Raw genomic sequence first — 26,568 nt, 5'->3', positions numbered from 1 at the left:
TTATTTTATGAATTTATTTCCAAATGTAAACCTCACTATTTCATGCATACAAGTTATGACAACATACATTATTCAACAATCTGTTATTTCTCATATTTGCATAGGACATGGTCACAATATATTGTCTAACATGTAAAAAATAATGCCATAAAAAGATAAACAGAGCAGCTAAGACCAGCACATTATGTGTGTTGAATTCATTGAACTGTACAGCTGTAATACTTAAATGTAGTGATTTTGGTTTGCTGAAGAAAAAATAAAAATAACAAAAAATAAAATAACAGATTCACCTGAAGGTTTTGTGAGGTCATAGAGAGGAATGTACTGGCCATAGCTGAGCTGAGAGTTATTTACAGAACAGATTATAAGGGTGCTTTAAGAGGAGGAAGCAGCACCACGGAGTCACTACAACAGGCAACTGATGGTGAGGGTGCAGAGGAAAAAACACACAGAGGTATCAAGAGAGCAACATTACACTGAGGAGGTGCACTACAGACGTAGAGGTACGGGAAACAAAATGGAAAAGGCCGGTGAGAGGCTCTCTAATGGTCACAGAGGTTAATGACACCACTGTATGCTGCAGAACCTGAAAGCAAATCCCTACAGGAAAACTTTATTCAAACAGACTTTCTCTGCATTGAGGAATGAGTGCCGCACAGCGTCTCTCAGACATGTTTAAAATCAAATGACCAACAGGTTGGATCTGCTTGTTTTCTTACTGCCTTGATTATTTTTAGACTCAATCTGAGTACGGATTCTTTTATAAGTCAGCGACTTAAGTTCATTCAGTCTACTTTCTAAAAAAATAAAATAAAGAGGTGCCTACTTAAGATATATCTATAAAAAAAAAAAAGGTCAGTGTCTAGCACATCCATCTATCAACTAATACAGCACATTGAAACTGAACCCCATCGGTTCAAACAGAGCTGGATTCAAATGAAACATTCATTCTTTTCCCTTCAAAACCTTTGGTAACAAAGAACTAAAACCCTTCTATATGGCTGCCTCTAAAAATGCGGGGGGAAAAAATCCCTACTTTACAAAGTAAAAGCTTTAGGTCTTTGTCCTGTGTGACGACGTGCTTTGTAGCTTTTACGTGTAGGTATTCATTTGAATTTGCTAAACCCAAGCGTAGTCTAAAGCATGTGGGACATTGGAAAACGTACCTTGTGCACAGACACACCTACATAAAAACACATTAGGTTGAGGGAAGCAGCACATTTAGAGCAATTGCAATCTTAAATCCTTTGGAATGGTTAAGCATCTATCATCATTAAACTGTTAAGATGTCAAAAATAGCTGCAGTAAGCAATTATACACTGCTTCAGCACTGAGCAGAAGCAACACAAAAGGACCAAAATGAAGAACAAAGAAAACAAAGCTACATGAAGCTAAACGCTTACATAAAGGACACAGAACAAAAAGATTTAACTTAAAGGAAAAACTGCTTGATCAAATCCTGTACATAACATTTCAACATGTCAAACTTTATATAAAACTGTACAAGATTATTTTTTTTTAAACATCTTACAGAAGCTAGATTATTTATGCTCAACATTTGTATCCTCTTTAAGAAGTTACCACTGTAGTTTTGGCACACAATTGCGTTAATCATGCTTGTACTTTAGCTGACTATGTCTGATCAGTATTTTACTGATGTCCTTAATATGAACTTAAATATATAATGTAACATTAAATTGTTAGTTTGATGCTTTAATTCATATATGTACTGTCAGTATTTTAGAATCTTTGCCTTTAGAGATCTGCGATAATATGTAGGAATTCAGGTTTGAAACCAAAAGAAGGTGATAGTTTGGGATCACCTGGATGCTTAAATATGTTTTTAGCATGAAGTAAGAAAAAAAATATACAAATGTTCTCCTGAAAAGATGGTTTTTCCTTATATTTTGAGGGACATGCAGGATCTGGCACTATGGAATGGTTATACCAAATGCAGCCCAGTGTTTCATTTTTAGTTTTGTACAAATAAAACTTTCGTTGTCTACTTCTTCATTCAAGTAGGAAAAAAATAAAAACCAACATTATTTTGCTACTCATTAAGCAAACACAAGCTACATGATGGATTCTCTGAAAAGATATGAAGGTAAAACAAACTTCAAATATCTCAAGAGGTATAAATCAGCAGAAAAAAACAATAATAATAATAATAATTCACCCTTAAACAACAGCAATAATAATAATAATAATACAAATAATGACTACATTGCTAACTCACAATTACGTGGTCTCTGATAATATGGAAAAAGTTTAAAATAATCTAAAGCAATAAGAAGAAATTATCAGTGAATGTGAAACTGACATAGACAGAGGTAAAAACAAAATAACCCACCCACCCCAGAGGTTTTTTTTCTTTTTTTCATTTAATTAATTAAAGGAATATTTTTGGGATTACAGGATTTACCCGAAATCCCTGACATCAACAGATTACTCAGGGGGAATAAAAGTCCCTGTTCAAAGCACACAAAATTCAAATTTACACATAAACAATCTCAACCTTTGAGATGTGATGTACTCTAAACAGCTGAAAATGACTGACAGGAATCTGAAATTAACAAGGAATTAGGAGCCAAAGAATCAGGCTTTTTTTCATGTTCCTTTCAAAGGCTTGGACAGAAAAAAATGAAAGAACATTAAAACTAAACATGTACAAAATTGTGTTCAATGGCCTTGCGTGTTGGAATTATTCAAGTACATTAGTTACAGTGAGAGTAAAGGTTTTTGAGACGCCGTCTGTGGATGCCAACATGCCACTTCTTTCAGTCTGGCTGGAAGCATAGACTTTTCTGTTCAAATGGTTATCATAAAAACAGCTTCATAGTCTTAGCAAGACTGTAGGATGGTATCGAGACATGAAATTAGCTGAAATGGCTGCACCGAGGTGGTCTTGTTTTTTCACCGTGGTTACACACCGTCCAGCAGTGAACACTGGGCACGCATGACCACCTGCGTGTGGCAACTGATTTTACAACAAAACCCCACAAACTGTCCCATATCTGCTAGGCAGATGTTGACCCTGAGGAAAATGTGCAGATTATAGATTAAAAACTGATTAATGCGTCATTTTTTTCTCCTTTTTTTTTTATTTGCATGTGAGTACTTAAAACCAGGTCAAAAAAAATTATAACCAAAACAAGAATATACAGAAAGCATGCTGATCAACAGCATATCTTTTTTTAAGGAAAATGCTAAGCTCTCACGTCGTTTTTTTAAAGAGCTGCAAATCAGTGGCATTCAAAGTGTCATTTTGCAGCCTGCAAACAATTTTAACAACATACAAAGGATTTTGTTTTAAATCGGTTGAATTTTAAGCTAAATATGTGAGAATGAGAGTGGATTCATTTGGACTTAAAAGAGAAGATGGCTGCAGTTGAGGAAGAAGGACAAGGCCTGACATTCATGAATTTACACCTGCCAGACTGACAAAAAAAAAAAAAAAGATCCTCGCTTTCAGAGCAAAGTTAACATGCATGTAGCGTTGAGCGCGGGATAACAGACCAACAGTTGGTCAAATTAGCCCCGGTGGCAGTTAATTCTGCAGGAGTCTGAACTGTATGGATGACAGTACATCCAACTGCAGCAAGGAAGCATTAAAGGTGCGGACATAACGCAGACTATCAGGGATGCGACAGTTTTAATAGTCCTGCTTTTTTCCCCTTTAGCCTGACTTATAGAGGCATGTCTCTCGGTTTTTTCATGGGGTCATCTGAGCTCCGAATGCTGAGTTGACAAAAGCCTGGCGAACGCTGCACTTTGCTGATATGTTGATTTTAGTTCCAATGTTTTTGCAACACTTTGAAAGCTCCCATCCCCCGAACTTGTGAGGAGAAAGGAAGTTTAAAAGCAGCTGTTTAGAAGCTTGGGTTTATCAATGCGAGCTCGGAGCAACGGTTTCCTCTGCATTGTGAAATCTGATTCTGCAGCTTACATGAAAAGGAATCCTGTTTGTGCTTTGGATGAAGTCGGGCACCTCCCACCCACGCTGCTGATGCTGTCTACCATCAGCTCTTGTTCATACACATTTGCTCTTATCCTGCAGTGCAGATCAAGCTACCAATTACAGCTATTTTTGATATTTTGTTGGCTGTTGCTACAGTTGGGGGTGGGGTTGGGGGGGAGGCGGGATGTCTGCTTCCGTGTGTCTCCTCCTTTATGCTGTTCAGCTTGTGATATAACTCTCTCCTCTTTTATCAGGACCTGCCCTCTCTTGCCTGTTTGTTGCAGATATCTGCTTTGTTCCCTCAGCTCAGATAGGCCTAACGCCTTAGCTGACAATTGACCTCATACTTGGGCAACATTCATGTTATTCAGCGGGCTCATTGACAGGACAGGTAGAGCCAGATAACGGAAAAGTCTCACCAGACAAATGACATGCCAACACTCCCTCCACTGGGAATGTCTAATTTTGGGTGCAGCTGTTTCCTTCAGGGAAGTCAAGCCAGGAGGAAAGGATATAGGCAGTGGCTTTATCTTCCAGTCTCCTTAGGACTGAATTAAAAAGCTTGTCTTTGGTAAAATTTCTTATGTGCTTGATGTGTGATTAAATTGTTGCTTCCAAAGTTTTTTTAATGTCCATTTTTAGTTGAAATCTGTGCTGTTTAAAGAGTAATCCATGTTTCTGCAAGTTCTATGTGGCTGTAAAATAGTTTTTAGGTTCTCTAACTTGAATGAGCTCAAATTAATGGTTTTTACCCTTAGATTAATAAGTGGTTTGCTGACCTTTCTTTTTATTTAAATGACAAAAAAGTTACCTCTAGTTGATTTATAAAAGGCTGGATTCATTGCAAGTGGTTTATTTTGTACTTATTTTCTGTAACCTTTAGTTAGCTTCTTTTTTTAGATGTACCGGTATTATTTTTTGCTAAAGAAGAAGTTTAAAAAATCCTCCTTCAATTTTTTTTTCATGGATTTTGATCTAGAAAATGACACCGATTTATCAAAATACTTAATGTGGACTATCAACCCCACAAAGGCTTAGAAGTTAGTTACATAAGCATGAAAGTACGCAGCTCACATGCCAGAACTGAAAGACACCACTTTGAGCGGACAAAACGTAAAATTAAATATCTTAAGCTAGTAATTAAGTTAAACACAAGCCATTGATTAAATGGTTTTTAGGTTAGTCCTTATCCATCATGTAGGTTTCTAATGTAAATCATAATATGCTTAAAAAGGAATTTGATTTATTTGTAGAAACTTGCAGGAAACTTGGTATTTGCACCTATGCATAAACAGCTGCTTTTAAACTTCATTCCCACTATGTAAAGGTTCAGTAGGTTCTTAAAAAAACATATTGTATAATTTCATGAAAACAATAACCCAGTATAGTCTTTTTCCACCTGACAGTGCAGATTCACATCTGTTTCTCTATATGGTAGTTTTTATGCAGTGCACTTCTTATGCCTATTGTAATGTCAATAAATATTAGCACTTATGCATCTGTTTCTGCTGCAGGGGTATTGATTGTTTTCTCAAAACACAAAGAGAATGGTACATTTGACCTCACCCCCAAACGTGGGGCAGATGAACTGAAATTTTGCACAAAAAAACGACCCTAGTTTCCTAAAACGTGAAAGCCAACAAACAAAGCAAAGAGTGCAAAGTGTGTTGAGTGTAAGGCTGCAGTATAGTATGTACTGTATGTTTCTCTTCACCATGTTCATTCTTTCAAGATAACAAGGCCATCCCTGAGCAGGGCGTAAAATTCAACTCCCTGTTGAATTTTCGAATAAAGTGATGAGTTTATTGTGCAGTCAATGTGAGTACTCTCGAGTACTGTGGTATTACAGAAAGAGCAACTGTCTTAAATCCTGAGGTGTGTGTGTTTGTGTGTACCCCTTCTCCTGACCCGTTCAATAAAAAAAAAGAAATCAGTTAAAATCTAAACATATTGATAAGACTTATGAGGAAGTCTGTCTGTTTTTTTCATTTCCTTCTTCGAAACTGAATATACAACTAACAACTAGCCATAGTCAGAAGCTCAGAAAATACAGACATGTGGTACAGAATGGAAATACCGCCATCTGGGAAAGGCATTATCTTCTTTTAGGATCACACAAGTAATTGCACTACAATAAGCACTTATGTACAGTATGGTACACCACAGCAAGCGCAGGAATAGCAAAGGAGGGGGTGGCGGGTTGCTCACAACTGTGCAACAAAAGTGTTATGATGAAATTGCAGGCCTCACAGTCTGGGGGCCAGAAAAGTGCGACCAAGTTTCAGTTTAAGGCGAGTTGGCTGGACTGAGGGTGGGGCTGATGGTGGGACTGGATGCATCTGAGCGGCTGTAGTCGCTGAGAGAGCCTGGGCGCGTATTGGTCCCGCCGTGAGGCTTCTTTAACATGCTGGGCTGGAAATCGGAGTGGCGCCTGGCATGTTTCATCAGGTGGTCGCTGCGCATAAAGCGTTTGTCGCAGAGCGGGCAGCCAAACTTCTTCTCCCCCGTGTGGGTACGGTAGTGGCGGGCCAGCTCATCAGAACGGGCAAATTTCTTAATGCAGTCAGGCCAGGTGCATGGGAAAGGCCGTTCACCTGCAGTACACAAGAAAATATGCAATTAGGATTACACCTTTTATATATCCAGGTAAATTGAGATATAATCCTCAAAATTTTAGAGCACAGCAAACATTTCTGCTGTCCAATGCAAATTAAAGAGGAAACAGCAGAGGAACAAAATGTCCAACATATTAACTGAAATATTAGAAAAGCTATGGCTTAGAAAGAAAACTGCTAAAAGAAACCTAAAACCAAACGCTAAACTGTAAGGAAAAGCAGAAGACTTATAGGTTAAAATTTGTTAAAACTAAAATTAACATCAACTAATATCCTGGAATGAGCTTTTCTGCCCTGCTGTATCATCTCTTTTACAATGTACATATAGCACATACAGTATGCTAAAGATAATAATAGATATTATGGTAGGATTAGCTGCTATAAAAATGCTAGAATTTATGCAAAAATTAAATGTCATAGAAAAACAGTGCAACATATTTTAATGTTGATGTATTTGAAAATCTGTCACTTGATTTTTCTTAAACTTAAGTTGTGTTTCTAGCAAAAGTAAGAGGAAGCTGTTTAGCATGATGCCTTTAAATGACTAAAAAGGTGTAATAGTGCAAATCATTTCACCCAGACAATAAAATATGTGAGCATATTTAATACCAAATGAATATAACTGATATGGAGCAACAGTATGTGAAGACTAAGGTAGTGAGCAAAAACAAAACAAGAGGAAATGATTCACTGAGAGCCTGTTAACATTATGACCATCCATGGACAGCTGTACTCCTTTCTGCTCCTATTTGGCAACGTTTTAAATTATATGTCAAAGCATTAAAAACAGATGAGCATACCTAATATGCCACAAGTTTACAACTTGTGCATTATGCAACATCTCCACAACTAAAAAGGCGCCACCACTAAGTGATACTCTGCCAGAGCTTCCCCTTATAAGCAAATTTTTGATTGAGTACAGAAGCACAGAGGGCGGAAAATCCTCCAGATAATGTTTTCTGTAGACCAAGCTAGAATTGAGCCACTTTTTTTTAGAAGAAATATACCATTGTGGTCTAGACAAACACCAAAAAGGCATCCAAACTTTTCATTTTTCAATAAAAAAAATGCTCTAATGTAGAGCGGTTTGATTTTTCTATGCTAAAACAGCTTTTATTACATCTTTAAGATGTTGAATGTAACATTGATTATAATAATATTTGGCATTAACAGGGTAGTTTTGTTCACTTCCCATAGGTCTTATTCTGTTGTTAACTTCATTATCAACCATTCATTGTTTATATCCACTTATCCCTGCAATGTCACCAAGGCACTAGCACCTATCTCCAACGGTTATTCGGCAAGATGCAACGTACACTCTAGACAGGTCAGAAATTCAACACAGAGCTTTATTATTATACCCAATACTTTCATTCAAATAAAAAGTATTTTTTTAATTGCTCTTTTAATTGAAGAACCTATCTGATCAGGGTTTACATGGTAAATAGCCATTTTCTTGAGAGCCACAGTGTATGTCTCTGATAGGACACAGCCCCCCCTTCAATCTCTGCAGTTTTCCATCTATGCTATCAGGAGGAGATAGCAGGTCAGATTCAGGGTCCTTAGAGATGGAGGATGACACCTCATGGCCACATGGGAGAGATAAGACATGATAATGTCCATTTAAGGGGCTGATAAGCTCCAAAGTAGACTGGGTAGCATTGATTGCAATGTTATGTCAAGATTAAAGTATGTATAGTTGCTATGAGTCCGAACCGTATTAAAGCACCTTGACATTAAGCCATGTTTGGGTAAAAAAGAAAAGTAGATAAAAAAAAATCTAACAACATAAATTATCCAGTGGCTTTTATTTAAAAGAGAAAAGTCTCAATTATTTCAACTGTAGCCAAAATAATATAGCACATTTATATTCAACTTCTCTTTAACTTTAAATAATTTTGTTTAAAAATGTGCGTTTGGATTTAGTTTTAGATGTTGAAATGCATATTTTAACCATGATGTCACTTCTTTTGTAATTTTGTTTGTGTTTCAATCTTTTCATCCAATACCTTAAATTCCAAAATCAATTCTAACTTTTTTCTAGGTGGACTACCCAACATGGTTCTTGCATCATACCAAACACTTGATTTGTAATTGTTTAATGTTCACTATGCATGTTTAAACGATGAATGGGATTCATTCATTGGGGCTTAAGTTTATGAAATTTCTAAAGAAATGAATCTCTATTCTGAAATGACATTAGTGAAGCCATACTTTTGTGTTAAAGGTAAATATTCTTCCTACATAAGTGGAAACTTTTAATGCTTCAGTAAAAGAATTTGGAGCTAATTGCAAGTTTGGATGTTTAAACAGTACAAGAAAAGCAGGATGTAAATTCTGAAGTTAAATAATCTTTTGGAGAATAGCCTGACGGAATTGAAGCCATATGTGATTAAGGTGAAATGGGCCACAAATGGAGTTTATAACCAACCAACTGGCCTCTGCTTTCATGTGAGATTTGATATACAAGCCTCCTTAGCAGCACTAATAGTTAGAGGGTATGTGCGTAAACCATATGGAACCTGATGATAACAGTGGTTATCCTAATCTGACAAATACCTCATCACTGTGAGTGATGATTCATTTGATCCTAATAAATAAACAATGTTATTTCTACACTTTAATAACCGTCTGAGAGGATGGATAATAAAAATCATCAAGTTATCTGCTACAGTAGGAGATGTGAGACTAACAAGCTTTAACTGTGTTCATTTTGATAAATTATCTACAAACTTGCATGACACTGAGCTAGCAGGCACAGTTTAATTATACAGTCCTGGATGCTAATCCCACCTACAACCCAACCCATATTTAAAAATGCTGCTATTCATGTTTTGGCACAAATCAAAATTTCGCCCTAACCGTACTCCGTTAAAAGGTAATATTTAACTAAATGTATACATATCAACTACATGTTATCTCATGTATTGTGTATGATTATTGTACACTAAACAAGCAGTTTATCTACATTATGTTTTTGAGTACATATTCATCAAACCTCTGATTAGCTAAACAAAACAAAGCATAGACGGGACTGCATGTTGGAAAAAGTTAGTTTTGCTGCTTTAACTCAAAATAATCAGCTGCTGTTCACATCCAGGGCATTGGTTTGAAGTGAGATACATACATGTTAATAGAGGCCAAAAACACAGAGACCAAAAAAAAAAAAATGGCTGCCAAAGACTTTGCATGTTAGTTTCGTTATGGGCAAACAATTGAAACAAGCACTGTTCTCGTCACACATCATACCTGATGCCAGAGAGTCCCCCCCCCACACACACACACACACATAGACACACAGTCACACACCACCCCGCACCCATTCTGCACGCTTACAAAACATGCAGACAGACAGAGCAAGTCTAGACAGTATGGTTTGTGCTTCTACCTCTGACGCCTTAACATCAGCTGCAGACAAACAAAGTCAGCCCTGCCCACTGCAGTTCCTGTAGGTTCATGCATCATTTCATGTATATAAACTCACTAGCTGATGCATATTTCTTTGCATATAGACTTTGACTCCTTTTTTTTTTCTAGAACTAAATAAAAACAACACTTTGACTTTCCATTTAAAGGTTTAAGTAAAAATATAAAGCTTGTGGAAGGAAATGTGGTGTGAATGCTTGACCCCCGCTGATTGTGTTTAATGTTTTAGTGATATAATATCATTTTAGCAGCAGAGGATAACTATGTTACTGGCCTAAAAGTATTGCCATGTTCTGCTGGCTGCTTAAGGGTTAATAACAAGAGTAACAGATCCAACCAACATTAATATTTGAATAGATGAAAGAGAGCTAAGACTGAGATACTGTGTCTGACCTGCCTGATACAGATACGCATAGTAACGCATTAGATATCAAACTTTATTTCATTGAGACAAATGTTTGGAGCTCTTTGCAGTTCAAATAGTTTTGGATTTAAGGGTAACAGTGTGAAAATAAAGATTTTTAAACTGAAAAAAAAAATATACATTGTTCCATACAACTCTACAGCATACGGTGGTTCTCAAAAGTTTGCATTCTCTATTTGATATTATAGGGGAAAAAAAGATATTAAAACTGTTTAACCTTTCAGCTTCTACAGATATTTTGAGCATTTATTTTTTTCACTTTTTCATTATGCAAAAATAAACTCTGTAGTATCCTGGTTATGTGAAGGACCATAACCTTGGACTAATTATTTGTCATCTACTTTTCTGCCTTTAAGAATGACGTAGTAGAAATGATTGACATAAAATTAAATGAGCTGACCTAGTTTGATTTTACTGAAACTTCGATATTTGGTTTGCTTTACTTTATTTAGATTTGTAACACAACATCTACTAATGTTGTACAATGATGTCAGTCATAGACAGAGGAAATGTGAGACAACAGCGACATTATTAAAAGCAGATGTATCAAAATCATTACAATTAACATATATAAAGTGGTCATGAAGACCAGGAAGTTAACAGCGACAATACTGAAGGAAACTGCAGGAATTTTAAAATGGACTCTGTTGAGAAAACTATTTTCTGTAAGGAGCAGGGTCACAAGACCATTTTTTTTTTATTATTATTGAAAAGAAAACATCCAGAGCTTTGTTTCGGTTTTAGTCAGAGCGGAATTATGGTCTAATGATTTATGGTCTAAATGAAACTAAGGTAGAGTAATATGTGATAGTGGTAGCATCAAGATATAGGTTTAGTTTTTTTTAAGATTGGACTATGGTTTTGTTTGGGGGCATGAAGTTATACATTCTAAATACCGTTCAGTAGACACCTTAAAGTATCTGCTAAAAAGCTGACAAGGTAAACAAATTTATTTTAAGAGTACTGTGAGGCAGTGCAGATATACATTAAAATAACTTAATCTGGAGTTATGGAATGGTCTAGTCAAAGTCAGCATCAAAATTCAAAATGAAATCTGCAGACTCAGCTGAAGAGGACTGTGGACAGGAAATGTCATCACCATCTGATAGAGCCCTGGAGTTTTTTTTTAAGGTAGAGATGTGGATAAATTAAGATGTAGGATCCCAATAAAAACCTACCAAAGAAAACCAACTGCAAAAAGTTAACTAAGATGCGTTTTTCACAAAGAAATACCACTTTTTTCATAAGTTTTTTTTAGTAACTTTACAGGAAAAAAGGGAGATTTATCATTTTTCATCTATTACGAAAAAAATCTATCAGATACCTTGACCCTAAATGTAAATGATAATACTCTGTGTGCTGTTGGGATGTCACTGCCCAGGCTATTTTTGTAGACTGCAGCGATTACTCAGCATCTCAGCTGAAAAAAGAATGTGACCAGAGCTTGCTTTTCTTACCACCCAGTAACAGTTCTGCCACAGCGAGGCAGCGTGGCGACTGTGATGTCAGGCCCCACCGATTGGTTATCCCATCCCTGGCAGTTTGCCACATGCATGGCTTGCCTTTCTCAGAACGTGTCAGTTGGAAAGGGTGAGGGTGAAGAGAGGAGGGATGGAGAAAGGAGGGAAATTTCTCCCAATCGAACACAGTGACCCAGTTACCCATAAAGTGGGTTACATCATGCTCACAAAAAGTACCTCTGCTGAGCACTAGTGTCCCCCACCAACCCCCCCACACAAAGGTGGTGTGATTATGTCACAGGTGCTGCAGTTATATAACTGTTCTCTCTGAGTCCAGTGGGTCAATAAGCAGCTCATCTCCCTGTCCTCATCCCATTCATATCTCAGTGGTTTCTGCAGAAAACACTTGAGAGCAATGGAATCTATCCCTTAGGTGTAACGGACTCTGTCTGCAAAGGCAAGATCAAATCTCTTTTTTGACGTATGTGGAGGAGCAAGAACTCGATCACCTGCTCTAACGATGACTACCAGCACTTCAGCTAAACATAGATAAAATTCCTGTTGCGTCCTCAGGCATACACACAGTGTACACCTGAAATACTCCATGCAAGCACTAGCCAGAAGGAAGAAAGTGTAAACTTTTGGTTGAAACGATGTGGAAAAACACAGCTCTTACACATATTTTGAAGATGATGTTGAGATAAATTTTCCATTTTCTGTATATTTTTAACCAGTATGGATCTTTTACAGAACTTAAAAATAAAAACTATTTTTTTCTAAGGAATTAGCTTGGGGATAGTTTGTACAACTTGCATACAGACTTGGTTTTTATGCCAGCTGCTCATCCTGAAGATGGGATTCAAATCAAAGTTCCCCCTATCAAAAAACAGGGATTTATTCCCCTACAGCACAAAGGGATTACAGAATAAAAGACAATCTTAAAAAAAAAAAAAAAGAGTTCAAGCATTTTTAACTTTGCTGCTTTTAATTCTTATATTTTACAATGACTGAGTTCTCCATCACGCAGTGTCAGGGAACAGACATGTCTTAGACATTATGCTGTTGCTAAGTGTTTCACACTGGGAGATTATTTTTGGTGCACTGCCTTCGGTACCCATATTAAAAATAAAGGAATTGTGATTGACTTCTCTGTGAAAAGAACCTCTCATTAAACTTCACATAAACCTTGACTTCACACACTGCTGGTGGTTAGCTCCATTATAGCAACAGCTGTCCTGCATGGGGCAGAATGACAGAAGCAAAGCTGCCATACATCAGTCCCATCAGGCCCTCTGACCACCAGCATCAGTCAAGGCAGGTGAAGAGTCTTCTCCAAGGACACAACAACAGAGATGGATGGAGCAGTGGCTCAAACCTGCAACTCAACAGTTGCATGACAAATTCTTACCTTGCCACTGTCACCCCAAAGTCATCCAATATATAATTCACAGCCAATAAGCACTACAAAAACATTTGATTCTTAAAAAAACAGAAGCACTTCAAATAAAGCCCCAGTTAATTCCACATGCAGGGGGGTTTGATTTTAAGCCAGCTGAATATAACAACCTATTATATTAAAGAAAGATTGTAGCATTTTATTATGTTTTTATATGCTGAATGATCTGAGAAGGCTAAATATGATGATTTCTTATATTAGCGTTAAGGGTAATGACTTGAATTAATACCCCCCGGCAATTGTGTGTTTAAGGCAGAGATATGGCATGTATCCAATGACAGATTGGGTATTTCCTCATTTAATGACAAGAGGGTTATCTACACCAGGTAAGATATTAACTGTTTTTGAACCTTTAAACAAAACCTTTGATGGAAAATCCTTACTTATCCCTTCAAACTTGCAAGTTTTTGTTTTGCTTTTTTTCAAAGAAATGTCTCAAGAAGTGAACATAGTTCAGCCACAGCATAGTTCAGAACAAGTAGCCACAATGCAGCCAACAGCTCTTTGGAGTTGGGTTTCCTCCACTTTTGTGCCAGTTAAGTGGAACAGCCAGCTTGGCAAGATGAAATGAGAGGGACAGTGGTAGAGCTGAGCGCAACCCAATAATTTAGTGTCATGTTTACAACACAATGACCTGTAACCAGCCAGGAGCCAGCAGACAGACAAGTCCCTCATCATCACAAACTGTTGGACCAGACAGGGTTAACCCCACCCCACTTTTCTTCTTTCCCTCTACACGCACCATCATGTGCCAAGACGACATAAACACTAACATGTGTGGGCAAGAAAAAAATATATACATTAAGGTTTATGCAGCTCCTTCCATTCTTCAAAAAGCAGCATCTACAGGCTCTGCTTGTGCAAAAACAACAACAAAGGCATGCAAAAGGTTTGTGGTCTGCAGAAACGCAGCTTGAGTCGAAACACATCTGTGATCAGAGCAACTGTTTATCTGTCTGCTTGGCTATGAGAGAAAAACTCTTTGAGAGAGAAGGCAAATTAGCAAGAAACAAGAAAACACTGTAAAACAGTAGAAACAAAGGCATTCTTGGCAGATTAAGTTTCAAACTAACAACAGAACTAGCAAAGGCTTTGTCAGGTGTTTCAGGAACATTGTTATGTAATGCATCTTTTTCCTGTATTGAGAGGGACCTCGATCGCCTGCATCTGTTCATTGGACTGTAGCTGTTAGCTGAGAACAATAGCAGCAGGCTTTCTCTCAGCAGGAGTGGCCTTCTTGTAAATGCGTCTAAAGGCGGCTACGTGCTCTACAAAAAAAGAGAAATTTGTTTTTGCTCCCGCAGATGAGAGAACAGAGTTGTGTCATTATGTTCTTAAAGCCCTTGTTCTCGACACATTGCCAAAGCACATTTTTTCCGCACAGTATGTCAGAGAATAAGTTTGTGATGGTTCAGGGTTTGGATGGATGGTGTTAAGTGTGAAAAGCAAAGATGATTTTCCCCTTTTATTGTGAAGTCAAGAATGTCAGGTGCAGAAATCTGTAGTTATCTGTAACTTAATGGATAGTTTAGAAATTCTGCTGGATGAGGCACTAATGAAATATAAAAATTATATTATACATTTTCTACACACGTGCTGCTCAGTGGAGCAGTGGGTAGCACTGCTGCCTTGTAGAAAGAAGGTTGCGGGTTTTATTCCTGGGGCCAGGGTCTTTCTGCATTGAGTTTGCATGTTCTCCCTGAGCATGCGTAGGTTCTCTCCGGGTACTCCGGCTTCCTCCCACAGTCTAAAAACATGACTCTTAGGTTAATTGGCTTCTCTAAATTCTCCTTAGGTGTGTGTGAATGTTTTTTTGTCTCTGTGTCGACCTGCGATAGACTGGCGACCTGTCCAGGGTTTACCTCGCCTCTTGCTCGTAGACAGCTGGAGATAGGCACCAACACCCCTTGCGACCCCACTTGGGATTAAGCGTGTCAGAAAATGGATGGCTTTGCTACACACATGGAGAACATAGTTGATACCCCTGCTTTAAAAGAAAGAAAAACCCGCAATGGTCATATAAATAGCTTAAATCTGACAAAAGAAAAAAAAATTCATATATATATATATATATATATATATATAAATAAATAAGAAAGAAAATATATAAAATATAATATATAAATGCTATGAAAATTAAAAGACTGACGATAATGTGACCAAAAGGGACAGGTTAAATCAAGGTGTGTCCATTAATTAGCATCACAGGTGTCTACAGTCTTGTCAGTCAGTGGGGCTATATATAGGGCTACAAGTAGTCACTGTAGTGTTTGGTGACATGGTGGATACCACACTCAACATGGACCAGAGGAAATGCAGGAAACTTAATTCATTATTACTTTTGTCACATACTAATTATTTCTTTGACCATTTTTAGTTTGTAATCAAGTGTCGTTTTTTAAGCTGTACCAACTTTTTTGTGGCTCGTGTGCCCATGAGAGCAAGGAAGAAATTCTGGATTCATGTGGAGTATACAACAAGATTCTTCTTGCACTAACCCTAGCTCTCTCCTCCATGTAAATGCAACTCTGAGTTCTGCACACAGTTTGCCACAAATTAGTTAATCAACTGGCCTTCATTTACCACCGCATCACATTTTGCCACGCTCAGTCTGAACCAAAGCATTTCTCCTTGAGTGCACACAGTCAGATGTGTTGCAGGCATATTATCCTTCAAAGCCAAGTTAACTGACAGCAGACAAATAGTTGCGGTCATTAAGGAGTGCTAACAATGACTGTGCAGTAATGTCTGACCAGTATCCACGTTTCTCACGCAGCATGATGCCAGTTCATAGTAGTGACATTTATGACTGTCACTCCGTTAATGTACAGTAGACATCCTCCATATTTCTAATGGACATTGTTAGAGAAGTGGTTCACATTAAACAAGCAATCTAGAGAACTTCATTAACATAACTGTCATGTTTTTTTTAGACTGTGGCAGAAAGCCAGAGTTTCCACACATGCAATTCAATTCAGTTTTCAATTCAATTTATTTATACAGCACCAATTCACAACATATGTCATCTCAAGGAACTTTACAGAGACAATTCAACCAGATCATACAGTCAAATTGAATCAAAGTTAAGATAACCAGTTAATTGCATAGATTCATTGACTTGAAGGCAATCCATCACAGCCAGCATGGTTGTAGCAACAGTGGAGAGGAAAAACTCCCCTTTAACAGGAAGAAACCTCTAGCAGAACCAGGCTCAGTGTGAGCGGCCATCTGCTGAGGCCGACTGGGGTTCAAGGAGACAGACGCCAAATTGAAAAATCGCCCATTTAATAAACAGGGTTATGTTATTAAACAATATCCCAAGTTTTGAACATTTTATAAAGGAATTTTCATTCTGTTATGCAATATGTAATATTGTATGCAATATGATAAGCCTGTAGAATAACTCTGTAGGGGTATCAACAACTAAGGTTCTGGGATGAGAAATGGAGCTAAATACACAATAAAATATGGAAAGAAAATCTGCTCAGACTTCTTTTAATAGTTAAGGATAAAGACCATGAAGTTTCTGTCAACTTTAAAATAAGATAGATTAGATTAAAAAAAATACATCCAGGAGGGGCCTAAAACTAAAGGTAATTAATAATTGCTTCAAAGCCTCTAAAAATTTGTATTCACAGACAGTTACTTTCCAATCTGGCTGAGTTTGAGCTTTCTAAAAAAAAAAAAAGAATGGGAATGTATACACCTCTTAGTGTGCCTCATGATGTGTTTAATTTTTCTGACAAGGTCCAGTAGAGGAGTAAATACCAAAACAAAGACTTGACATAAAATACTTCCTCTGTCTCTAAAGCTTAACTCCCATTCAACCTGCTATGATCACCATGGAAATAGTAAGTTAAACTTACAGATCAGGCTCTCCGTGCCCTAACCAAAGGGAGTTTTTGCTCTAAAGGTCACAAACCCTTGAACCTTAATCAGATTGGCTGCAAAATGCAGCTGAACAAATGACCTAAATCAATAAATGGCACTGACAGTGAATACCCTGCTATCCAACCCCACCCCCTTCCTGCTCCACTCTACTGTACAATCTGTCTCTGTGCTGCAGATCCCTTCATCACATGTGACATGTAGCAGTTAATATATTGTGGAGAAAAATTCAGTCTTCCATGGGTTAGTGTCCCTTTCTTTCTGCCGTTTAAAATTAACCCAACACCACAAGATGTGGCCAGAACTTGGCAACACAAAATGCTTCAGCAGCTACTCAGGCAAGAAAGGTGGTGGGAGAGGCTAGTAGGGGGGCGGACAAAGCTTTTTCTATAGAGCTACTGTAGAGCTTACCAAAGAATACATAAGCCTAGGGCTATTGAAAACAACACAGCCAGGTCATTCAGCATTATGATTGTCTGCAGTGTACGTTTGACTACTTAATCACACTCAAATCAGGCATACACTGTAACATCATGAAGCAATGTTTCTGCCATCAGCACATTTAGGATGACATATGGTTAGCATGTGCATCGGAACAGGTCTTAATTATATCTTTAATGTGAGAGTAGCCCTGCACCACAGGATTAACAGGCAAGATGGTGGCTCCACTCTGGCTTTATCATCACCACAAGGATGAAGTAGACTCAACTAATACCTTGTTTCTCTGTTGGACACATACCTTCCTTCTCTACTTGACTTTCTGGAACCAAACACTTATAATGGTTCTGTTACTTTACAACTAAAAAATACATCTTGATGTTCAGATATACATCTATAGCAAGAGTTTTCCAGCATTAAAATCTAATTTTGCCTGAACTAATCTGAGCTGACAATCTATTAAGGCATTACACTATAATGCATATCGTTGTGAAGCAAACTCTTAATAGTAACACCAGCCAAAAAGATTTATTTTTTAATCTGCTCACAAACAGAGATTGAAGTGTGTGCCTCTGCTTTAGAATTATGCAAAAGTTCAGTTACAAAAACTAAGCTTGTTTCAACTATGATCATAGTCATAGTTTGCAGACGTACTGGATAAAGGGATTAGGCAGGCCCATGGTACTGCACCCTTCTTTTTGTAATCTTGACTTTCCCAGGTTTTTCAGTTATCTTCAGATTCATGAATTTTGAATTCTGACAACTGGATACAAAAAGAGTGGGTCATTATTATCTTTATTCATAATTTTACTAATTATTATGATTTAAACCTCATTTCAGACACAAAGTAGTGAAAATGATTAATTGGTTATTTCAAATTATAAAATTAATATCAAATAAAACTTGGGTAACTTCAATTTGGAGTCAATATCTAACCAATAAACAATAATATCTGCTGGTCATTTTAAGTGCAGTTTCTGCTTTTATGGGTCAAATATGTAGATATCGCGCCTGCAATATGAATTTCAAACTCATGTCTAAAACCATATGGACCAAGCATTGGATACAAAATCTACATCTGGGCTCCGGAGGGATTTTGGTTATGCTAAATGGGTACAAACTAGGCCTGGCCTACAATGGATTTCTTGTATTGGAACAAATTACGTAGGCAAAATGCAATTCATAAAGGCAAAACCATTTGGGCAATATGTATAGATAATAGCCAGGGTCAGATGTGGCGGAGGGAGAGTGGCAGCCCACTGCTCCCCAAGGGGATGGGTTAAATGCAGAGGTAAATGTCTCCAATGTGAGGTTTAGGAAAGAAAAATAGCACAGTGTGCCTTGGTCAATATAAAACCCCACTTTTTCCCTTGATTTGTCTTTCAACACAGGACATCATCATAGTGCCATTAAGTAACCCATGAATAATTGCATCTGGGGCCTTTTTAGTCAATTCCCCATATTCATGGACACCATTTAAATATTGACTAAATAACTTGTATCGCTGCAGAAAAATGAGAAATAACTTAAAAAAAATACTGAAAAGGACCAACTACTGAAAAATTACAAATTCTAACACTATACTGCTGTACCTCTACCCTGTATGTATATTTTGGTCCTATAGATAAACTCAATACACATACGTGTGCATGATGACTGAGGCTGAAGGGGTTTAAAGTGGCTCTGGGCTCACAATGGGCTTTTTGTATATGACTTGCATAGGTTGGCTAAATGCAATCCATAGAGGTAAAACCCAGTGGACATCACCTGTGGGCCTCAGTGGGCTTCAAATAAGCATTATAGATATCAGCTGAAAATGCATAATACATTTTGACAGAATATAGGTTTTGCTTTTCATCAAGACCTATCCTGCAGCAAGTATATAAACTCTCAGCTATTTTTAAACCATACTTCAATTGTTTTGGTTTGTATGTTAATGCTGGCTGGGTTATAAATATGGGGACAACAAAATTCAACCTTGTTTTCTATATACGGTATCTAAATCTACATTGGTCATTTAACAGTTAGGCAAAAAAAAAAAAAATTTAAATATCGTCTCTTTAAGTGCCATTATTTCATATGGTGAATGTAGTGGTGGATGTCAGGTAGGTGGAACGAACTCTACAGCCTCTGAATTTTCTTTTTGCTATGGTAAAAAGAATATTAGTGTCCCAAGATTGGATTCAGGAAAACCCCATCTCCGCCCTGCAACCTCATCACTGGCATCAACCATACAGAAAACACTAAGCACTCTGTGTTGCAGTGCAGCCAAATATAAAACCACTGGCAGGAATGAAGCATATATAATGAGGAACTCCTGCTGCCTTTTTCCACTTGGAATTTGGGATAATTTCCCATGTAAAAATGTCATTAACCACAGTTATTTAAGCGAAAATAGGTAGCACATTGGAAGAAACAGGTTTTCCATGGCTGTAACAGTGCCTCGCCAGGTGGTACCACTTTTTGTTTAGGACAGTAAAGGATTTTATAGCCATCTCACAGTATTAGAGGTACCACAATAGAACACAAAAGAGCTCTGAAAAATACATTAACCCGACTGTAAAATATGTCATTAGGCTCTTTGTGGTTTTAGAAATATTGACCCTGGCCCCTTCAGTGTGACTTGCAGGTCCAATCGTGTATTGTATGCTGACAAGATGGGCTTTGTAAAATCTGGCAGTGGGGGGTGCTTAGTCTGAAGAGGAGCGAGGGGCCATCAATTTTCTGGAGATGTCAGTTTGCATGTGACCATGGGACAGTAATGAGACTTCACACCATGGATATACTTGTGTAGTTCTAGTGCATGAAGACAATGAGTTAAAACTTATTAAAAGAAATTTTGAGGCACGGATTATCTGGAGAGCAGTTTTAAGTCATCAGATTTTATTTTCTTTTTTCAGGTTTTAATGAATGCTTGCAGTGAAAAAAAACGGCCCCACCTCCAACATAAGTATACCAAACAAAAGCCGTCTGGTAACCTTAGACCTCTAAACTGCTCTGGATTCCTAAACATCAAACTCAATGCCGTATAATGAGTGATTTAAATTCAGAGTGTACTACTGGGTGTGCTACACCCAGGATGTCCCCGTTGAACCCAGGTTAAACAAAAAGAAACGTAAAATGAAACCTACTTATCTCCATTGACGGCTCCCCTAAAAAAGTAACTGTTCCCACATTCAAAAGTGAAGTTCCAACATTGAAATTTACAAATCTGAAACACATTTATATTTAGTAGAAAAGACATTTATATTTAGTAGAAAAGACATTTTAAAAGCCTATCTTTAAAACCAAGAATCAAGGTAGCAACTAACACTTTTAAAAGCTATTTAACACCTAGCAACATGCCTATACCCACTAATAGCGATAATGAATTAAATGTTGTTGTAGGTATTTGCAATTATATGCATACAATTTAAATGTAAATAAATAGTTGGTAAAAGATAGTGAACATATTTTAAGAAAGAAAAAAATATCTTAAATTGCTGCTTATTTTAGAGACTGCTACACAAAACTGCAAAACCTGGAAGTCATGGCCAGAGGGAACATCTTGTCCCTGGCTCTTTGTTTGATGTCTATGGTGTTTCTCCTTCAGTTGGAAAGCAGCACTTGGCTGGACCTGACAGGGCTGGGATCTATTCTCTCGTGATTCTGCTAGTAGGGGCTGAAAGGAAGCAGGTTGCACGAGTCTGACTCTGTGAAAACATGCTAAGATTGGCTGAGGCAGCCCAGCTGAACTCAGATGACCCACATTTTGGACCTACTCAGTAAAACGGGAAGAGAGGGTCATTATTATCAGAATTTATAGGACACTACCCAGTGGTGCAAGCCAGGCACTGGAGCATATCTAAACAGAGAGGCGGGCGAAAGGAAACGCTTATTAGGTATGGAGACTAGGGCAGGGCTAGCACGGAGCCATAAAACTGCACTAAACTCACATGGTCTGGACTGATGAGAGGGGGTGGGCTGACTGCTTGAAGTGACTGTGGCTGCAGCTTTTTTCTAGACAAGTTGGCAGAACTGTGATTTTTTTTTTCTGGAACTTACCAATTAAACCAACATACACCATCCTTATTAAAAGAAATTAGAGGATGCAAGCCGAGCATCAAGGCAAACAAAAGAAGGGGTTTGAAAGGCAGCAAGAATAACGAGCTGAGTTAAAGCTACACTACAACAAGAGACAAAAGAAACAGTAATTACAATAGAAGCAAGCCTTCTTGTGGTAATTATAAACCACATTTGTCTCCTTCAGCCTGTTCTTAACAAATGGGTGATTTAACAGCCAGCTCTAACTGGAGTTAAAGTTGACTCCAATCAATAGCAAAGACGCTCTACCAGCCACAAAATAAAATATCCTCCAGCTTTTGTTGTCTTCATGTGGTTTGTCCGTTTCACTGAATATACAATCTATATCCAACTGTTATAAATAATAATAAATCAACAAATAAAGTAAAAGAAATCAGACAGGAGAGTTCCTCTGTGTTTAGGGTGAAAAAAAGCTGAAACCCCTTATTGAGGAGAATTTTAATTGTGTATTTTTAAGGGATAAGATGTCCAAACTTTTCTTCTTTGTTAGTTATTGCTAATCTGCATATTTTTAGAAAGTTTTCACGCATTTAATAAATAGAGCCCTCCAGAACTATTTAATATATTTAATTTATACCAAACCTTTTTGGAGACTAATGTAATAAAGTAAACTGTTCTGAAACGTCTCTATACATGATGGTTAGTATATTAGCATGCATCATTGAAAAGCTAATACAGTTTAATCAAAGTCCTTTTGAATTGTTTTTTGTGTCTTCTTCCTTGTCTTGTGGTAGTAGTATTAAAGTTGCTGAGGTACAAGGTTGTCTGACTTTAAACAAATTTGGTTACTCCGCAGCACAAAAAAACACAACTATGGAGTCTGCAGAAGAACCATTAGGATGGACAATATAGCAGGATTGTAAAAAAATTTTTTTTTTTTTTTTTTCGTTTTATCGTTTATATTGAGATGTCTATGTTGCACTAAAATTATACTGTAAGGAATGCCTGTACCCTAAAACAATAGACTTTTATGTCTTTAAATATTACCTTTTTTATGTCATATTTACTGCAAATTTTCCATTTACATTTCCATTAACTTTTATTTAATGTGTTACGTAGAATTAATTTGTAAATCAAGCAATCAAAAGACAAGTACATTTAATTAATCTTACCAAATAGCATTAACAAAACTATTTAGATAAGTTCACATCTTAACAGGTGCAAGTAGTATAAGCTTGCATATTAGGAGGAAACCTGCTGCTTTTTTTTCCTTCCCTCATTAGGTCAGAAATAAAAAATACTATCATGTGTCTGCTGCTTGCAGGAAGAAGGTTCTGGGTTGTTGCAGGGACTTTCTACATGGAGTTTGCATGTTCTCTCCAGGTACTCCGGCTTCCTCCCAAAACATGACTTTTAGGATAATTTAGCTTCTCTAGATTCTCCTTCTGTGCCTCTCGGTGTAAAATTAACTAGCAAAACAAAAGTACATGTTTTGTTGATAAGAGAAACTAAAGAGTTTGTTTGTTAAATCAACTCTTCTTAGTAAGTAAAACAAACTTAGAGTTAATTGAGTAAAATGTGGAAAGAATGTTACCTAGTTACCTATGCGGAAAAAGTTACCTAGCTTTTTCTAAGTAAATGGTACTCCAAATCTTTTTCATTGTATATTGCCATACAGTTAATCGCCATACTCCAAATTGTCTACATCAAAATAAACACATGCAAAATTTGAATCTCTTTATGACTTTTAATTTCCATCATTTATTAATTAACATTATAACTACAACATAATGAGTATTAAACAATCCGTTTTGGGAAAAAGATTATTAAAATATGCCTGTTGACTGTCATGTTTTTAGCATAAATCAGTATAAAGAACTGATGTGGGGTCAGGTTTAAATGTGTGACAGAACAGTGTAGGCTTGAAGATGAAGGTGCCCTATATGCTGGATCTCGTGGAGCTGCTTTTTCATGCCTGCACGTTTCTGCAGCAAATGACTCAAATGTGGGTCACGCTCACGCAAGATGTTTGATCCTGTGATCCACGGAGCTCTGTTTTCTTCTCAGCCCTGCCAAGATGATGTATGCGCGCATATGTGCAGAAAAGGAGAGAAAAGGATGAGGTGTGAGCTTGCTACGCTCACATCACGAGGAAACGGCAGCGAGGCTGGAGTCGAGGCTCAGCTAGCTGAGTCTGTTGCTGGCCAGATCAGCTGGCAAGTCTGTCTAGCGGGGGTGTGGCACATCATAACAAAGGGCTGTGGGCAGACAGGCGACTGACTGCACAGCTCTTATCAACCCCCTCAATTTTAGCCGATCTATATCTCCCCTCCCTTCTTCAGTAGCCTATCCTGCGGAATGCAAAGCGCTAAAAAAGAAAAACAAAACAACAAAAACAAACAGTGGTGATGTTTTGGGCGGAAGGTCACACGCATCCAGTGGACTTTTTGAACTGATTCTGCAAACTTCCTGCATGTCCACGCGCACTTGCTTGAATCTGCGCACCTTATAGGTCAGGTTTTATCTTCTTTATTGTTTATTTTATGCTGCTTTGAAGCAAATAAACCAGTTTTAAAATTATTTATTTGTTTGCAGCAATCTGCTTCAGGAAACGGAGATTAATACATCATCTAGTTCTACATGTTGGCTGCACCGCAGTTTCAGTTTGAACATACTGTCCAATGCGGTGGTGGATGTGCGTGTGTTCAGTGGGGAGGAGGAGGAGGAGGAGTGGGGACAAAGCTCAAAGACTTGAGTGGGAGTGGCACTGTTTTCAAGCCTTTCTTACCAGAAATTAAAAGGACATTATAAAGTTTACATAACTCAACAAAATGCTGGTATAATTATGAAGCATGGTGCAATTAAGATGCGATCATCTTATTTATTTAAGGTGGACTGTTGAAATTTGCCAATTATACAGCAATTATAATTAATACCCTATATCTGACAGTATTCTGAGCTTTATGTGAGATAGGGACACAATAGGCACCATGAAACACTTGCATCCAATCAAACTGACCTGTGTGTGTCCTTAGGTGGGCTTTGAGGTGGGAGGATTTGCCATAAACTTTTTCACAGCCAGAATAGTTGCATTTGTGCTTTTTCTGAGGTGGCTCCTGCTCAGTCCGACCTCTCGATCTCTTGCCTCTTTGTCTGAGCGCAGGATCGGAGGTGGCGGTAGGTGTGGCAGGGTTTCCATCCTCTCTCAGGTTCGGCGTGATCTCCTCCTTTATCTTTGCCTGCTCGGCCACCCCGTTGGGTGTCTGCTGATTAAAATCCGCCAGGATCCTCGCCACCACGAAAAGCGAGGAGTTCTCCTTCACCAGGGGCTCCTTTATTTCCTCCCCAGTCCTGGAGGAGGTCGGGATCTCCGGTTTAATCTCCCTGTTGCCCTTAGGGGGGTGAACAACTGCACGACTGGACATTGAAACAAGGCACTCTGCAGCAAAGTGATCCATTCTGTCTTTGAGAAAAGCCCCTCTGCTTCTTAATGACATTCAGAAAAATAACTATGAAATAAATCCTTGTGTTGGAGGTAATGAAAAAGTACTTCCACCGTGCTTCCCTTTTTTTGTGTGTGTTTATGTAGCGGTGAGGTGGAGGTGTCTCTCATCAGAGAGAACTGACTTTATGATCTTACCCGGCTTTCCAAAATCATCAACATCCTGTGCTAGAAACGCCTCATACCAAAAAAAAAGGCGCATAGAAGACCTCTCTCTCTCTCTCATACACGAAAGGAGAGGGAGGAAGAGAGAGAAATAGAGAGAGAGAGGGAGGGAGAAAACAGAAACCGGAGTCTTTGTTTAGTGCAGCGACGCCGGTAGCAGGAACTCTTGAAACTTGGATGCGTAAACTCCCATTGCGGCTTCAGACCGTCTCCAAGCGCGTCTCCTGCGCGCCTGCTGCTGCGCGCTGTATCCATGCTGGGGGCGTGTCCAGCCGGGCAGCATCGTCAGAGGAGCGGCTCATTCATTGGGTACAACATGTCCCCAAGTGCTCCGAGCTCCACGAGTTACTAGAAAGTTTCTTCTTGCTGTTCAGAGGATGCAGCTCTCTCTCTCTACCTGCAGCGGGGAGCGGAGAAGACATCCACACCGTCACCAGACATCTGTTTTTTAGGGTTAGGTTAGGGTTAGGGCATCATGGAGATTTTCTAGATTATTCTGCTGCAACACGAGCTTCAAATGGTTCAGATTTCCCAATATGCCATTAATAATACCTTTACTTTCCAACTTTTCCCTTCAGTTTAAAATTTTAAATGCAGTTATTTTCATTTATCTAATTTATATTTATTACTTACTTAGGTGTTAAATACAATTACTAAACAGCCAACTTGCACCACTGCAGACTTTGGATGCCACTTAAGTCTTAAATCAAATGACTGAATAAATCAACCACAGACTTACCCTTACCTTCTAGTGTGTCCTGGGTGTGATGATGAAGAGATAAAAAGAATATCGACTTGAGAACAGAACACCTTTAATATAGATAAAATCCAAATCTTTCAGATTTTTAATTGTAATTTTTTTTTACTTGCCCTTCTGACTTCTTTAATTATCTTCTTTTGGTTTCCTTGACCCGTCTATAAGCTTCAAATGGTCCAGATTTCCTGATATGCCATCAATAATACCTTTATTTTACAACTTTTCCCTTCAGTTTAAATTTATAAATGTATTCATATTCATTTATTCAATTTATATGTATTACTTTGTTTGTAGTGGGGACTTAGGTGTTAAATACTATTACTAAACAGCCAACTTGCACCACTGCAGACTGCACATGGAGCAACACTGCACCTTTGCAGCAAGTACTGAGAACTTTCTGCATCAACTTGTAATGCTCTATGTGTGCATGTATTCCACCACAGGTGAAAAAAAAAA

The 26,568-nt window shown here is 38.0% G+C and overlaps 1 protein-coding gene across 1 annotated transcript; it reads right to left on the bottom strand.

Moving 5' to 3' along the window:
• Nucleotides 1–25,597, bottom strand: klf13 (Kruppel-like factor 13). The gene is made up of 2 exons (XM_015401316.1): nt 24,708–25,597; nt 1–6,552 (listed from the first exon to the last, which is right to left on the bottom strand). The coding sequence occupies exons 1-2, from the start codon at nt 25,183–25,185 to the stop codon at nt 6,245–6,247; spliced, it is 786 nt and encodes a 261-aa protein (XP_015256802.1). The 5' UTR covers nt 25,186–25,597; the 3' UTR covers nt 1–6,244.
• Between the last annotated feature and the right edge of the window lie 971 nt (nt 25,598–26,568).

The sequence above is a fragment of the Cyprinodon variegatus genome, unplaced genomic scaffold (genome assembly GCF_000732505.1).
Source record: "Cyprinodon variegatus isolate N-32 unplaced genomic scaffold, C_variegatus-1.0 Scaffold1209, whole genome shotgun sequence".
Classification (NCBI taxonomy): domain Eukaryota; kingdom Metazoa; phylum Chordata; class Actinopteri; order Cyprinodontiformes; family Cyprinodontidae; genus Cyprinodon; species Cyprinodon variegatus.
This window is presented reverse-complemented; position numbering and strand designations above follow the sequence as displayed.